The sequence below is a fragment of the Vulpes lagopus genome, chromosome 5 (assembly GCF_018345385.1).
Source record: "Vulpes lagopus strain Blue_001 chromosome 5, ASM1834538v1, whole genome shotgun sequence".
NCBI lineage: Eukaryota > Metazoa > Chordata > Mammalia > Carnivora > Canidae > Vulpes > Vulpes lagopus.
The window spans coordinates 78998501-79017249 of NC_054828.1; the positions used below are offsets into that span (position 1 = coordinate 78998501).

The 18749-nt window shown below is 35.5% G+C and overlaps 1 protein-coding gene across 2 annotated transcripts in view; it reads right to left on the reverse strand.

The window, feature by feature from the left end:
* The window catches only part of MAN1A2 (mannosidase alpha class 1A member 2), a 182496-nt gene that overhangs the window by 38656 nt on the left and 125091 nt on the right, over positions 1 to 18749 (reverse strand). For both annotated transcript variants that reach the window (XM_041754200.1, XM_041754201.1), the window contains one exon: positions 191 to 306. In XM_041754200.1, coding sequence (XP_041610134.1) covers positions 191 to 306 — 116 coding nt within the window. The remainder of the gene's footprint in view (positions 1 to 190; positions 307 to 18749) is intronic.

Here is an 18749-nt window from a genome sequence, read left to right on the forward strand (position 1 = left end):
AGTAACTAAAAGTCATTTAAATTTTCATAAATGTTACATATTCTTCAACAATTTCTTTAAAATGCCACAATAAAGGAAAATAATACAAGACTTTTATATTAATATACTAAAACTACATGAGGGCATATCACAAAATGCACATAAGGTGTTCAGTGGTCACTATGAAAGTAACTGTTCCGACAAGAATTACCTCAATAGCATCATCATACATTTTTCTCGCCTCATGGTCTGTTTTATCTGACATCAACCATGCTTTTAGTAAGTATTCATAAAAACTGTCTCCCAGCCCGCCAACTGATGTATGATCTGTAAGAAAAAGGGAAGGATTGGGGGGTGAGGGCGGGGAGAAGACAGAAGACAATGAAATAATCTTTTTCAATTATCATGACTATTACTGATCAACAATTTAAAAACTATACTGACAGCCTCACTTTCAGCACACTTCCAATCTAGTCCGGTAAAAACACACCCTCATCCTTCCTCTACGTGTGTACCCAATTTTCCAGAAATCTCTCTCTGCTAGATGGGGTACTTCACATATGTAGGAGTCGTTTTCTTCAGCTACATTTTGTACACTGTCACACAACCAGACTCTTCCAGAAGTGAAAACAATTCTCATTCATATGTTAATGATTTTAACTATACAAGTCTAAGATTAAACATGAGATATACTTGAAGCTGATGTTAACTAAAAACAGCCCATTTTCCTCTAGGAGTTAAGTGGTGATTTCTGTGCCATAGTCAATTAAAATAAATATAAAAGGAGAAAAAAACAAGAATTCCTTTGAAATAATGTTTTGCATAATATAATAAGCTGTTGAACTGATACACTAGATTGCTATTTATATAGCTCTTACTTCATGTTTGCCTTACTGTATATTCTTCTTCTATCCCATCTGTACTTTTAATCCTGTCCAAGGCAGTTTAACTCCCAAGGCAATCCTACTCTTGTCTTCTATTCCTTCCTATAAGCTCCACCCTACATTCTTAAACTTTGCTTAAAAACTCACATCCACCCTGCACAAAAAGAAGAACAGTACAATCATTGACCTGTCAATCATTCATAAAGTACTAGCACTGGTTTTCCACTTTACTGAGGAAAGGATGGACCGCTGGGTGATTTATGGAATAACTGGCTGTTTGGGGAGAAATGCATATTAATATTTGCATCTTTAGCTCACAAAAATAAACTTGTGGTAGATTAGTGATTTAAAAGTAAAACACACACACACACACAAAAATAAAAAATAAAAGTAAAACACAAAACTATAAGTATTCCAGAAGAAAATATAAAAAAAAGTTTGCTGTTCCTAAGCAGATGATCTTCTTAGGCAAAACACAGAATGAAGGAGCCACAAAGGAAAAGACTTATAGCATCACATGGTACAAGCTACCGCAAATTTGATAAGAAATCAAATTGGATATTTGCCACATTTATAACGGAAATAAAAATTAATGCCCTATACAAAGAACTAAACAAGAAAACCTACTGTAGAGCACAGGCAAGTAATTAAAAAAATAAATAAACACAAATTAGTAATTAACATAAGAAAGAAAGCTCAACTCCATTAGTGACCAGAGAAAAGCAAATTAAAACAATGAGGTTCCATTTTTGTCTATTTAATTGGCAAATGCTTTTAAAAACTGATCCTATCCAATGTAGATAAAGTTATGGTTCATAGGTCCTGGGAATGAAGGGCAATTTTGTAGTAGCCATCAAAATTTAACTAGGTTTTCTGTGTCTGGAGTTATCCTGTAACAAATACTTGTATAAATACACAAGTACAGATGTAAAAGAAAAAAGGTTATCAGAGCACTGTATCCATTAGTAAAAATATAGGATGACCTCAAAAGTCTAGGGATGTAGCTACATAAATTACAGCATAAACAGACTATAACAGAACACACAATTTTCAGAGGATCACGTGAATCTGTAATCTGATATGGGAGGATATCTATTACATGCTGTTAAGTAGAGGGAGAGCAAGTTTCAGAATAATGTATGTTTCACACTACTAAAAATTTGTTTAAGGAATATTATTGTACACACAGAGAAAGTGAAAAGACAACTGTGCACAGTGATTACCTCTAAGAAAGCAGCACTTCAATTTTTATTTTATATACTTACACATTATTGGAATACATGTTATGTTGTATAATTAAGTCATCTTCTATCACAGAAAGTAATAAATGGGGGGAAAGTGTCACCATTGACTTTAAACAACATGTCTGCTAATACTTTAGTAACTCACTTTGTACCTTCAATACCCTGCATCTCAAAGGCACTTATTTCTCACTTTTTCATTTAGTCATATGTGTACATTCCGATGAATTCTTACATATGTATATACACCCACAAATCTACCAAGATAAAAATATAGAGCATTTCCAGCATTCCAAAAATCTCTGTCATGTGGCCCTCACAATCAGCACCCAACTTCCAAAGATAACCATTTTTCTGACCTCTATCAGTAAATGATTTGTCAGATTCACATAAAATAACCATTCATATAAAATGGCAATATACTTTCAAGAATGATTTGGTAGCTTAATGATCTTCTTTGTTTTCCATCTAAATATCTAGAAGAAGGAGCCATCTGCCTTATGTAGGCTTCCTGAGTCTCTACCATTAAGTTCTTGGGTATTAGAGAAGACACTTAGAGGAACAGAAGACAGAGTTTTCTCTCAAGCTACAGGACAAAATCACAGTTAAATTTCTAATAGCTTTCAATAGTCATCATTACTCACATTTAAGAATTTCATAATGGTGGTAATATATGATGATGAATTTATAGGGTAACTTAGATTAATTCTAACAGATTTAAATACTTTTTAGTTACTGGAAATCATAAAAGATTACACATATTTGCATATTTGTAATATATTCAAACAACATGGAATTTAATAGGGAAAAGTCCCTCATATTTAGGGACAAAGAATACATATAGGACAGAGAAATGTTTAAGGATGACTTTTGGGTAAATTATTTGCTAATAAACCAGAAGACCATAATTTTTTATTTGGCAACTATTTTAAAACAGCTATCAAGACAACTGTGACAAAATACCTCCATCAACACTATTACTTCAATGTGTGATTATGGCACCATATCTTGACTCACTCAGTGAATGATGCTGTTACTATCTTACCAGTTGCCCAGTCTTAGGCTTCTCATCAATTGTTTAAACACATGCAGTGTTTCAGTGGTCCTCATCTTTGCCTTTCTATGGTCTCCCATGTTTTTCTTTCATCATTTTTATTCTCTCCCAGCCCCTCGGGAATGTCACTTACAGATACACTGAGTCACTCCTAGATCTCATCACCCTAGAGGCCTTCCTCTCAAGCTGGCTATTCTCTCGCATACTGTACAGCTATCATCTTCAAACTTCTCTCTTCCTGCTTTCCTAAATTGTACGCGTTGTTCCCCCCATACTATATCTTAGTTTATGCCTGTTTTACTGAATCATTCTTATATAATCTCAGGAAGGACTATGTGGATTTTAACTGTGCTGTCTGAAAATGCCTTTATTTTGCTCTCCTTCTCAATTTTATTTTGTAAAGGTATCAAATTCAAGGTTGGAAATCATCTCCCCTCAAAAGTTGTCACAGGTACCGCTCCAGTGTCCTGTAATATCAAGTGTCATGGGTGAGAGACATCGGCAATCCTGTTTTATAGGTCAACGTGTCCTCTCTCCATCCCCCTCACCTTTCCAAGCTCTACATCCTCATTTTGATATTGCTCAAATGTTTTCTTACATGCAGTGTGCTGCGCACTTTTTGAACTACAGATTTACATCTTTTAACTCAGAAAATTCTCTTCCACTATTTCTTTATTTTCCCCACTCAACTGGTTATTTCTCTCTTCTGAAACTCTTATTAGTTGGAAATTGGATCTCCCGGATTGATTTTCTACTACTCTTTTCTCTCAAATCTTAGTCTCTTACTCTTCTTCCTTTATATTCTGGGATTTTTTTAAAATCAATTTATATTTTAGTCCTTTCACTAAGGCTTTATGATAAGCAATTATACTTTTAACCTCTGAGCTCTTCTCTGTCCTCTGTTTCTTTTTTCATAGCACCCTATTCCTATTTTATGAATACATCATATTCTCAGAGTTCTCTTTAAAAAAATAGGTATGCTGGTTTACAGAATTGCCTCAATCTCCTCCAGGATCTCCTTTTGACTTTAAATATTTTTTACTGGGAAATTTAACAAAATTTAACATACACACAAAAATATGTAATACATAAATGTTACGCTCATTATAGAGAACATCTATGTAAAAGCTACTCAGAAGAATGCCAGTACTCCCAAAAGCCTTTCATGTACCCTTTCTCAATTATAATTCCACATCCCCAAAGGTAACCAGTATCTTAACTTTTGGAGTAATCACTGTTTTTATATGGTTATCATATAATACCCTCTCCCAACCATTACTGTTTACCTTCCTTTGTCTATTGATATCATTTTTAATAAATGTTGTATATTCTCTTGTGTCTATCTTCTATATCTCAACACTTTGTGATATTCAACCATGCTGTTCTATGTACTCCCATTGCACCAATCAACCACTATTTATTTATTTGTGTTTAAGACTGAGGTTCTGGGTAGCCAGTGTGAGTTTCCACTGAATAGTGGGTGGTCTCCCACTGAGCAGACTTATTCACCACTAGGTCTCTCTCCTGAGTAGGAATTCAGACTGGATGCTTCCTTTCTCTCTAAGCTAAGTTGAGGAAAGGTGGGCTAACTACCAGGTTTTGTTTAGTCAGAAACAGGTTATTTGTGGTAAAACTGGATCTGCTCAAATTTCAGAATAAAGGGAGGATTTATTCTGGGGTACTAACATCTATATGGAAAAATTTTACCTTTCTCCTCAATGACATCATTCAATTTTTTTAAAAGAAGTGCTACATAGTTATGCCTACTAGTAAATTCCAGGATGAGCTGGAACATAAGAATTTTAAGTAGAGTGCCCATTCCTTAACAACTTTGAATAAACACCTGTTTTTAACTCCACTTTCCACTTACTTATTCAATTATGTGCACCTATTATTTAGGTACTCCAAATCTCTCTGGAATTATATCCAGTTGCCCTTTTTGTAGTGTTCCCATAGTATATTCTAGGTTGCACTTTTCTGAGTTCTATTCACACACTCCCAGATACAGTGCATTATGCAAATCTGTTGAAATAATCTTGTCCATTATGATCCCCCATTTACCTCCAATCTCTTCACCATGCTGAGTTAATTGCTTTCTACTTTTTTTTCCTGTACTTTAATTTCACTAGGTCTTAAGGAAGATGGTCAGCAATGGTGGTGAAGTTATAGTTCAACCTCTCACCATGAAGCAGAAGTCCTAATAAAACTTTCTCAAGTGGAGTTCTTTCTGGATAACTCTGCAATTTGTTAATGCTATATCTCTATGACTTCTTATTCCCGTTTCCTAATTTACTCTCATTGCTGTCTTATCATGAACAAAAAACAAAGTAGGTAGGAACTTAGGACATCTTGGTTTATTCCAGTATTTCTGGATGGTGCAGGACTTATAAGCCTGTAACTACTATGTAATTTAGGATGATTTTAGGTGATACATAGAGTAACTTTTTAAAAACTGTCATAGTTATGAGGTTCCTTGGTGGCTCAGTAGGTTAAGTGTCCAACTCTCGATTCTGGCTCAGGCCATGATCTCAGGATTGTGAGATTAAGCCGTGTGTCAGGCTCTGCATTTAGTGTGGAGCCTGCTTTAAGATTTTCTCTCTCTTTTTCACCCTCTGCCCCTCCTCCGTCCATTCATGCCCTTTCCTTTAAAAAAAAAAAAAAAGGTTGTCATAGTTACATAATGACTATTGTCAAGATTATCTTTAACCTCATGCAAGATCCTGCCCTTCCCTGGAACACATATCAACAAAAAAGGATGAAATAATTATTTAAAAGACATTTCCACACTTGAAAACAAAAATTATATCTATAAGAAAAACAAAAAAAAACTCACTGTTAAAAGCAGAAATTTCTATTTCTTGAAAGTAAATAAAGGGTCTAGAATTTTACTTCCTCCAACATAATGGGATCCAAAGCACTCACTCATGGTGGGACTCTGGGTATGAAATGAGTTTTCTAGACTAGCAGAAGGAAGTAGAAACAGCTGCACGATTGAGACTAGGATAAACTGCTATATATCTGAGGAAACAGATGTGTAATATCCTTGGGAGAGCTGACATTCCAAATTTGGTCCAAAAGACCAAATTCTGAACTGATGAGCCAGTGGAGGCATTAATAAAACTCCCAGGAATGCAGTAATAAGTAGTAAGAGTGGAAAGAAAGACATACACATCATGAAGCTTTCACTCACACTAACCTTGCAAATGAAAACTCCAATATACCTAAGGAAAAGTTGTCATGAAAGAATTCAACTATGCAAAAATAGGAGAATGTACTATACCATGAAAAAGCAAACAATGCAGCTACCTTCTGAAAACAAGTTTAAAGTATATTTAAAAAGTGTACTAAGAGAAAAAAATGTATGAAGCCAAAACTGATTAATTTGTACTGAAAAACAGGCAAATACAGATTTTAATACACCTATTTAAAAATTGACAGATTCGAAAAAAAAATTTAGTGAATCTTATAACAGTCTTGTTTAATATGCCTTAAAGGAAAGCAGACTCTGCTAAACTCTTAGCAACTTCACAAGCGACACTCATTGGCTTAAGTTTCTTTATATACCCTATAGCACCTCCCACAATACTTACTTACAGTTAAGAGTACTCAATAAGCAATTATTAAATGAATGGCTGACTTTCCATTTTCAAATACGAATAACATTTCACAATTATCATAACTTGCGTTTTAAGATATTTTTTTCTTTTGAGTGGGGTGCACCTGAGTGGTGCAGTCAGATAAGCATCCAATTCTTGGGTTTAGTTCTGATCATGATCTCAGGGTCATGAGATCAAGCCCCACATCAGGCTCCATACTCAGTGGGGAGTCTGCTGGAGAGTCTCTACCTCTCATGCTCATGTACACACTCTCTCTGGATAAATAAATCTTTTTTTAAAAAGGTGTTTTTTCTTTTTCTTTTAAATGAACTGGATACATTTTTTTAAAAAAATTATTCTATTTTCAAAGCCTCTCACTCTTTTTCAGTCTAGGGAAACAAATAATTATGGGATAAATAGTAATACCTACCATGACACCTAATATTTACAAGTTTAGCAACAAAAAAAATTATAGAATGAATCCATTAACCATCTTAAGTACTTATTCTTTCAAGTTTTAATAAAATTTGCATGTATACATTTTAAACTTTACTAATTCCCCCAATACTAAGATGTCTATAATTGTAGTACATTCAACTGCTTATATGAAATATCCAATGAAAATGTAATTTTTTTAAGATTTTATTTTATTTATTCATGAGAAAGGCAGAAACAGGCAGAGGAAGAGGCAGGCTCCCTGCGGGCAGCGGGATGCAGGACTCGATCCCAGGACCCTGGGATCACAACCTGAACCAAAGGCAGACACTCAACCACTGAGCCACCCAGGTGTCCCTGAAAATATAATTTTAAAAAACCTAAACTTTATTCATCTGAATTATTGGAAATATACACAAAAGTCTTGATATTAAGATTTTCCTTAATATTTACTTTTCTCATAGCTCAGAATCCAGATATAATATGTCAAACTACTCAGAGGACTGTAGTAAAAATAACCAAATATCCATCCAGCTCTGTTCCCCTTTTCCCTTACAGAGTTTGAATTTACTGCTGCTTCTTTCTTCTCACCTACTTGCTTCTTATTCCCCTACATTCTGGCTTTGGCCTATGGCACAGAGCCAAGCCAAAATGGCACTCTACAAGCTAGCAGTCATTTCTCAGTCTCAGTACATGAAATAAACTGTACATGCAAGATAGGATGATTAGACCATACAAAGAGCATTGTGGAGGGATAGGCATAAGGATGATACAAAATGAGGGAGAGAACTGAAGGCCCAAATTAACCAAAGGGAAGAAGAAATGAAGGACAGAATTTAGAGTTACTATGAAGGTAAAAAAAAAAAAAAAAAAAAAAAGGACAGGAATCTAGCCAGACTATCAAGTTTCTGGCATAGGCCAGCTTATGTAAAGTACAGATGAAATAAGGAATCACAATGAGGAATAAATTCTTTTTTTTTTTTTTTTAAATCTACGATAGTCACACAAACAGGGAGAGAGAGAGGCAGAGACACAGGCAGAGGGAGAAGCAGGCTCCATGCACCAGAAGCCCGATGTGGGATTTGATCCCGGGTCTCTAGGATCGCGCCCTGGGCCAAAGGCAGGCGCCAAACCGCTGCGCCACCCATGGATCCCGAAGAATAAATTCTTAAAGAAAATATAATAAGCTCAATTTTGTACCTACTGAGTTTAAGACAGCTACAAATAATCAGGAAACAAATATCCTGTATATGGGGAGGGGAGATAGAAGTTTAAACCCCAAGCAAAATCAGTAATGAAATACTGATTTATATCAGGGGTGGAGGTACAGGGGCAATTTTTTCCGTAAAGGGCCAGATAGTATACAGCCTCTGCTGCATGGTCCTCTGTTTTATTACTGTTGTTGTAGATGATTGTTTAAACAATCCAAAAATGTAAAAAACCACTTTTAAAACTTGTAGGTCATACAAACACACGTCAGAGACCAGCCTGACATAAGTTTGCCAGTTGCTGATTCAGATTTCACAGATGTATAGGACACAGTTCATTCTGTAAAAAGAGATGAGGACTGTGAGGCAAAAATGGAAAGGATAGTAAGAATTTCCTAGGAATATCAACATTTAAGAAACTAGGTCAAGAAGAATATGAAACAAACTTCCATCCCTTCAAAGCGACTGACCTTTTATTTGCTTTGTCTAACTGAATGTGGTAAAAAGTAACACTGTGCCAATTTCAAGTCTAACCCTTGCTACTACCATGAAAAGAAGCATGGTATATAGTCTGATAAATGGTGAGAGATCACAGGGAGTAGGGCTGAATTTCCCCAAATGGGGCCGTGCTAGATCAGGTAGCCTCCAGACAACCTGTCAGCTCACTGGGACATGAATAAATCCAGGCAAGACCAGCAGAATCTCTTAGGCAACCTGTAGATTTTAAAGAAATAATACATTAAGTCACTAAATTGTAGAGTGGTTTGTTATACGAAACCGCTAACTAATACATTGTCCTTTCTGAACTAGTCTCTAGGACAGTCACTAGGCCACATAAGAAATTACTTTTAGTGGAATGGCAGAAAGCAGAGCCCCAAAACAAATATAAACATTTTTTTCAAAAGGCTTTATTAGGAAAAGAAAGGTGGAGTATCTGCTAGAAGGGGCTATGGCAATGAAAAAAAGTAGAGGAAATAGAGAGAAGGACTTGCTAGCAATGAAAAAGGAACCAGGAAGTTTAATACAAAGTATAGTTACAATGGGAATACCAAAAAAAAAAAAAAAAAAAAAAAAAAGTTCAGGAGTTGAAAGAGGATAGAATACAGAACACAGGTCAAAGGAAGAATCCTGGCCAGCATCTTCTGAGACTGGAAAAATAGAGATAAGGCCTAGTGACTAAGTAAATGAGCTTACAGGTAAAGAGGTCTCCTGCATAAGGATTTTTACTTTCAGACTTAGGAAGCAAGTCACCTGGGTAGAAGTGAGGTAAAGGGGAATGGTGACCAACTTTTTAAGTATGCTGAAGTTCTCATCATGTTCAGAGGGAAGATCCATAATGATTAATTCTAAATGTCACTAAAAAATGTAAATAATCAGAGCGGAAGTTAAAATTCAGAGTGGCTGCACCAGTTCACATTCCCACCAACAGTGCAGGAGGGTTCCCCTTTCTCCACATGCTCTCCAACATTTGTGGTTTCCTGCTTTGCTAATTTTCCCCATTCTCGCTGGTGTGAGGTGGTATCTCATTGTGGTTTTGATTTGTATTTCCCTGATGGCAAGTGATGCGGAGCATTTCCTCAAAAGGACAAACATTATATGGTCTCATTCACTGGGTCTCATTCATTATATATATTTTTTATTTTTTATTTTTTTTATTTTTTAAATATTTTTATTTATTTATGATAGTCACACAGAGAGAGAGAGAGGCAGAGACATAGGCAGAGGGAGAAGCAGGCCCCATGCACCGGGAGCCCGACGTGGGATTCGATCCCGGGTCTCCAGGATCGTGCCCTGGGCCAAAGGCAGGCGCTAAACCGCTGTGCCGCCCAGGGTTCCCTATATTTTTTATATATAAAAAATAGTGAAAGGGAATTAAGGAGAAAGGAGAAAAAATGAGTGGGAAATATCAGAAAGGGAGACAGAACATGAAGGACTCCTAACTCTGGGAAACGAACTAGGGGTGGTGGAAAGGGAGGTGGGCGGGGGGGTGGGGGTGACTGGGTGACGGGCACTGAGTTGGGCACTTGACAGATGAGCACTGGGTGTTATTCTGTATGTTGGCAAATTGAACACCAATAAAAAATAAATTTATTATTAAAAAAAAGAAGAAAAGAGATAATCCAAACAACTTTCTGTCAAAGAAACTGAAATTATACTTAAGAATCTTCTCAAAAGAAAACTCCAGGCCCAGTTGGTTATGTTGGTAAATTCTATCAAACATTTAAGGAAGAAGTATCAATTCCATACAAGCTTTATTAAAAATTGAGGAGGAGAGAATACTTCACAACTCATTCTGAGACCAGCATCATAATAATACCAAAATCAGACACAGACAAAAATGAAAGCTACAGAACAGTAGCTCTCATTTAAGAAATCAGTAACAGGAAAATACACATCATGAATAAGTATGATTTATACAAGAAATGCAGAGCAGGTTTAACATTTAAAATCAACTGATGAAAAGACCTACACTATCACTGGTCATTTGGGAGGGAAGTGTCAATTAAAGCCACAAAGAATTAACACTATACATCTATTATGATGGCTAAAAATGGAAAGACTGACCATATTAAGTGCTGATGCATATATGGAGGAACACTGCTGATGGGAACGTAAAATGGCACATCCACTATAGAAAAAGGACCATCAGTTTTTTTAAAAAGTTAAGCATATACATCTACTATATGATACAAACATCCTACTCTCCTTTATGCGCTCAAGAAAAATGAGAACATATGTCAACATGAAGGCATGTATCTCAATGTCCATAATAGCACTTTATTTGTATTAATCCCAAACTGGAAATAACTCAAATGATCATCAACAGGTGAATGGATAAACAAACTGTGGTATTCTACAAGTAGAATTCTACTCAGTACTACTGATACATATGACATGGACAAATCTCAAAATAATTATGCTTTGTGAAAGAGGTGAGAAAAAAAAGAATGCGTATAAAGGGTTCCATTTATATAAAGTTCTAGAAAATGCAAATGTCTATGATGAAAGAAAGCATATCAGCAGTTGCTTGAGGAAGAAGTGAGAAGGAGAATGAAAGAAGAATCATAGAGGGAGGTGAGGGAACCTTTAGAGGTGAAAGACAAGCTCATTATTTTGATTGTAGTGATGGTTCCATAGGTATATACTTATTTAAAAACTTATCAAACTGTACACTTTAAACATGTACAATTTACTGTATGCCAATTATACCTTAATAAAGCTCTTATTAAAACAGCAAGTAAACAAAAAGGATATTTAAGATTAGTTCAAATCTATCAGTAACATCAACAAATTTAATTCAGTTTTTAAAATACTGAGTCACACTAGAATTTCAAGTTTTTTTTTTTAAAAAATATATAAGTATTCCATAAGTACTTTTTACTAAAGACATACCTATACTAAAATTGCTTAGGAAATGGAAAATAAGGAAATGGTCAAAAGTGAGGTGGGGATAGATAGGAGATTTGTTTTTTTAAATTTTATTTATTTATGATAGGCACACAGTGAGAGAGAGAGGCAGTGACACAGGCAGAGGGAGAAGCAGGCTCCATGCACTGGGAGCCTGACGTGGGATTCGATCCCGAGTCTCCAGGATCGTGCCCTGGGCCAAAGGCAGGCGCCAAACCGCTGCGCCACCCAGGGATCCCAGATAGGAGATTTGTATAAAAGACTTGGGGAGGGTAAGAAACAAAGTAAATTGATCAAAGTGAAAGAATTGCCAGAGGTACTGATGATCCAGTTGGAATCAGAAATGATAAATTTATAGTGACTTCAGCCTATACTTCTGATGATTTTCATCAGCAATGCTCAGGTGAGTATATGAATGGGAATGGTAGATGGCTGGGTTGATATGAGTTTTGGGATTTGTAGCACCGATAAAACAGAAGGTAAGGTACCTGAGTACTCACACACTGGTTTGGATTCTATGCAGTCTAAGCTTGGAAGGAAAAGAAACATGCAATCCTCTCGTCCAAATATTCACGATCCTTGCTTCATTGTCTTGTTGTACCCAACCAATAAAAACATCAGCCCAGTTGTCAGTCTGCCCTACTATTATCCTCAAACTCACAATTTTCACCAAGAACTTCAACATCACCTGTCAACGTTAGTGTGACTTTTTGATTACTGTTCTTTCCCATTCCTTAAAGCAGATATTTGAAATCTCTTCTTCAAAAGTCCCCTATTGCTCTGCCTTCTTCCTTCTCTCACAACCATACCTCCTAATTCACAGAAAAAATACAGACCAGTGAAGGGGGAGAGAAGGGAACCCCCACCTATCAATTCATCTGTTCACTTTGCTTGTTACAGAGGAAGAAATACTCCTTCTCTACATACTCCATCTCACTCTGGACCCCAACCACTATTGTTTCCTTTTCAGGAATCCTCTCCTTCTTGGCTGCTTCTAATCTTCAATATCTACCCGTCAATTGAATCTATCTCATAGCTTTTAAATATTTATTAACATCTTAAAAAACTGAATAATCTTTCTTGACAATACTATACTCTTTCAGTTTGATATCTATCAGATGTTTACCAAAATAAGTGAAGAAAGGGAATCATGGACGATGTCTAGATTTCTGGCTGGGCAAATGGGCGAACAATGGTGCTCTTCATTGAAACTGCTAATACTGGAGGAGGAAATGGATTCAAGTAGGAGTATGAATGTGGATCATGTCGAATTTGAGGTGCTAGGTGGATATCTAAATGGATATGACAAGCAGACAATCAGACATGTGGAAATCTAGAGTTTGGGGTATACCCTTGGGAATTACCAATACATGAAATGGATTTGAGCCATGAGAGTTTGAATAGAGTGATTAAAGAATACAGATGGTATTTACAGTATGACATTTATAGAAGAAACAGTTATCAAAATAACAGGGCATTTTCTATTTTGTACTGGCCTCATACATATTTCTGGATATGGTTAGACCTATGGAAAGGGATTAACAAATGAGCAGGCAAGAAAACAAAATAACGAAGATATAACAGATTTAAAAGAGGTGAGATAACTGGGCAAACAGCAGGGAAAGGCAAAGTCTATGTCATCATGGTTTAGGGGAAATGTTGTTAGGTCTGTGAATTATTGCCTGGCTTAAGTCTAACCAAATAAGTCTATAACTTAGTTGTAAGTTACCTGGGTTCTAGGACAACAGGCTCTCTTTCCAGCCTGTTGTAGAAGCCTCTTTCCAGCCTGTACAGTAGAAGATATATGCTTAATAAATGAATAAGCAGCAGAGGCCTGAGATCCACAGTAACTATGGAATTTACCACCTAGTAGTTCAGACTTTCTTACTTAAACCACTGAATCATGCCTGCCCCAGTGTCAAATCTGATGAACCATGTCACTCCAAGGTCCTTCAAAGATACAGAAATTGATAACACATTATAAAGCACTACAAAACAGCAATGATTCATATGACCTGTCTCAGTAGGTTAACAGCAGGTTTCTAACAGAAGCTATTTCTTGAAGCGTTCTTCTAGGAAATACTAGAATAAAAGCTAGTATTTGTGTCATATCATGTTTTATGAAGCATTTTCAAATATAAATATGACCTATATGATCATCCTATTAGATAAGTCAATTAGAACAGATGAAGAAACAAAGGCATGGAGAAGTTAAGTAACTCATCTACATTATTACATTAAATTATTAAGCAGGAAAGCCAGGGTTAGTCTTCTAACACAAATATTATACCATCCTTGTTCTTTTTTCTACATTTTTTTTAATTTAGTGGTATAAAACATAATGAATCAGTAATGACCAATTTCCTATATTTTCTTCACTTTAGTCATCAAATGGCACAGGCAAAGCACTATGCTTAGAAAACTAGAGAAAAAACAAAGGGGGAAAAAAGAGAAAATACTAATAATGTGCCTTTAAATCGAGGTTCTTTACTATATTCTTTTATATCTGTTGCCAAGTACTTTTTCTGAAGGTAATTACCAGTAATTATTCTCTGTGATTGCTATGTGCATGTCACAGACATTACCATTACTCTAATTATAATACAGTAAGCCAAAGATGGATTGTTAAATTTCAATTCAATTCACTGTTTGTTTTGCGGACTATTTATAGATATGACAGATGTATAGTGCTCCAAGATAATAATGGATTTGATACACTTTTCAGAGGCTGATATAAAATATACAAAAACATTAAAAGGAAGAAATTGGACAATTTAGTCAAGACTATAGCTGCTAAAAGAATATCAGGGTAGCTTCCCTAGGATTTTAAAGCCCCTTGCCAAGATAACCAGTGAACAGCTCTTTCTGTAACATTCTAAAATCAACAACTGCTAAGAGTAAATATATTTTGAAGAAGCAATTTAAATTTATTGTGAAAAGAAAAATAAGGAATTATTTTGTTGCAATTTTTAAATTGTGCTGAAATATATGTAACATGAAAGTTGCCATTTTAATCATTTTTTCAGTGTACCATTCAGTGGCATTAATTACACTCACGTTGTACAAATATCACTATTTCCAAAACTTTTTCATCACCCCAAACAGAAACTCTGTACCTATGAAATGCTCCATTCTCCTTTCACCCAAGTCTCAAACTCTAATCCATTTTCTGTATGTCTGTATGAATTTGACATGTGGTAAAGTGGGATCATATAGTATTTGTCCTTCTGACTGGCTTTCCTCATTTATTATGATGGTTTCAGAGGTCATCTGTATCGCAGCATGTGTCAGAAACTTCCTTCTTTTCATAGCTAAATAATATTCCATCATATAGATATACCACATTTTGTTCATCCATTCATCTGTCGGACAATTTGGTTGTTTCTACCTTTTGGCTACTATGAATAATGCTGTGTAAACATTAGCATACATGTATCTGCTTGAGTCCCTGTTTTAAAATCTTTGGAATATATATACTCAGGAGTTAAATTGCTGAAGCATATGGAATTCTATATATAACTTTTTGAGGAACTATCAAATTATTTTTCACAGTGGCTGAACCATTTTCCACTTCCAAGAGCAATGGACAAAGGTTCTAGTTTCTCCACATCTTTGCTAATGTCATTTTCTGTCTTTTAATTATAGCACATCTAGTAGGATGAAGTAGAATCTCACTGGACTTTTGACTTGTATTTCCCTAATGACTAATGATGATGAGCATCTTTTTCATGTGTTTAATTTTCCATTTGAAGATCTTCTTTGGAGGAATGTCTATTCAAGTTCTTCAACCATTTTTTAACCATTTTTTGTTGTTGAGTTATAGAAGTTCTTTGTATATTCCTGATATTAAACCCTTATCAGACATGTGATTTGCAAATATTTTCTCTTATTCTGTGGGTTGCCTTCCACTGTCATGATAGTCCTTTGATGAAAAAGTGTTTACTTTTAATAAAATTTATCTATATTTTTCTTTTGTTGTCTCTGCTTCTGAAGAAACCACTGCTAAACCCAAGGTCATGAAGATTTGTCCCTGTTTTCTCCTAAGGTTTTTTTATAATTTTAGTTCTTAAATTTAGGGTGTTTGATACATTTTGAGCTAAGTTTTATATATGACATAAGGTAAGGGCCCAATGTCATTATTTTCCATGTAGCTATCCAGTTTTTCACAATACTGTTTAATTAAAGAAAAAGTTTATTTTATTGAAGTTCGATTTGCTAACATATACTATAATACCCTGTGTTCATCCCATCAAGTGCCCTCCTCAGTGCCTGCCTCCTCTTCCACTACCCTTTGTTTGTTTCCCAGAATTAGGAGTCTCTCATGTTTTGTCACCCTCTCTAATTTTTCCCACTCAGTTTCTCTCCTTTCCCTTACAGTCTCTTTCACTATTTATTATATTTCCCATATGAGTGAAACCATATGATGATTGTCCTTCTCCGACTGACTTACTTCACTCAGTGTAATACGCTCCAGCAGTTCCATCCTATGACCCAGCAATTGCACTACTGGCTATTTACCCCAAGGATACAGATGCAATGAAATGCTGGGATACCTGCACCCCAATTTTATAGCAGCAATGTCCACAATAGCCAAACTGTGGAAGGAGCCTCGATGTCCTTCCTCAGATGAATGGATAAAGAAGCTATGGTCTATACATACAATGGAATATTACTCAGCCACTAGAAAGGACGAATACCCACCATTTGCTTTGACATGGATGGGAAAAGTTTCATTTTTAATAGATGCTGTCAGTGCTCTACTGTTCATCATTTCAAAGGCTAGCAATTCTCAAAGAATGACTTTTTTTTTCAGTATTCTAAGATTTTGATGTGGAAGATGACATCCTCTTTATTTAAAAGTATCTGTGCACAGTGAAGGGAACCATCAACAAAAATGAAAAGGCTACTGAATGGGAGAAAATGAAATGAAACCTACTGAATGGGAGAAAATATTTGCAAGGGATATACCTGATGAGGGGTTGATATCCAAAACACATAAAAAAACTGATACAACTCAGTAGCAAAAAACCCATAAATAACCCTATTAAAAAATGTACAGAGAACCTGAATAGACATTTATCCAGGAAAGACATAAAGATGGTCAACAGGCACATGAAAAGATGTTCAATATCACTAATTAGCAAGGAAATGCAAACCAAAACCATAATGAGATACCATCTTATACCTGTCAGAGTGCCTATTATCAAAAAGACAACAAACGACAAGTGCTGGCAAGGATGTGGAGAAAACAGAAGCCCTGTGCAATGTTGGTAGGAATGTAAATTGGTGCACAACACTACAGAAAACAGTATGGAGATTCCTCAAAAAATTAAAAACAGAACTACCATATGATCCAGCAATCCCTCTTCTAGGTATTTACCCAAAGAAAAAAACCACTAATTCAAAAAGATGTATGTATCCCTATGGTTCATTGTAGTGTTATTTACAGTTACCAAAATATGGAAGCAACCTAAGTGTCTATCAACAGATGAAAGGAGAAGATGTGGTACATATAGAGACAATGGACTATCAGCCATAAAAAAGAACAAAATTTTGTCATTTGTGACAACACAGATGGGCCCAAAGGGTATTATGTTAAGTGAAATAAGTCAGAAAGAGAAAGACAAACACTGTGTAATTTCACTAATATGTTGAACCTAAAAATCAAACAAAACAAAACACAACGTGATTCATAGATACAGAGAACAAACTAGTGGTTGCCAGAAGGGAGGGAGTTGCGGAAATGGGAGAAATAGGTGAAGGGAATTAAGATGTACAAACTGCCAGTTATAAAATAAACAAGTCATGGGGATATGCACAGCATAGCGAATAGTCAAGAGTATTGTGATAACTTTGTATAATGACAGATGGTAACTAGACCTATCAAGGTGATCATTTTGTAATGTATAATGTATAAAAATATAGAATCACTGTTATATACCTGTAACAAATATAATATTTTATGTGGAAAAAAAACAGTGAAAACAACCCCAAAATCATCAATTGACGAATGGATAAATAGTGATATATCCATAAAATTGAACATTATTCAGGCATAAAAAAAAATCCAAGTATTGACGCAAACTATATGAAAGAGGCCAATCACAAAAGACCACATCATATGTGATTATATTAAAAGTTCAGAACAAGCAAATCTATAAGGCACAAAGTAGATGAGTGGTTGTTTAAGGCTGTAGAGGATGGAGGAATGGGCAAATAGATGGGTAAGAGCTAAATGGTACAGGATTTCTTTGGGGGTTAATGAAAATGTTCTAAAATTGATGCTGGTGATGGTTACAAAACACTGGATTAAAAACCACTCAATTGTATACTTGGGGTGTGTTATATGGTATATGGGTCGTATCTCAATAAAACTGCTTTAAATATATTTATAATCTTACTTCAAAAGTGATAGATGTCCACTATCAAATGTAGATTAATAAAGGTAAACAAAAAGAAAATAAATACAAACATTAAGGAGAAAAACACAAACAACAAATATTTATCTATGTCAAGTATTCTATGACATAATTTCTAATGGCTGCATAGATTACTTCTGAAGTACTATAATTAAACCAAATTTCTTTCACAGGATGTTTATTTTCTTTAGTAATAAATTTATTTTCTATTGGTGTTCAATTTGCCAACATACAGAATAACACCCAGTGCTCATCCCGTCAAGTGCCCCCCTCAGTGCCCGTCACCCATTCACCCCCACCCCCGCCCTCCTCCCCTTCCACCACCCCTAGTTCGTTTCCCAGAGTTAGGAGTCTTTATGTTCTGTCTCCCTTTCTGATATTTCCTACCCATTTCTTCTCCCTTCCCTTCTATTCCCTCTCACTATTACTTATATTCCCCAAATGAATGAGAACATATAATGTTTGTCCTTCTCCGATTGACTCATTTCACTCAGCATAATACCCTCCAGTTCCATCCACGTTGAA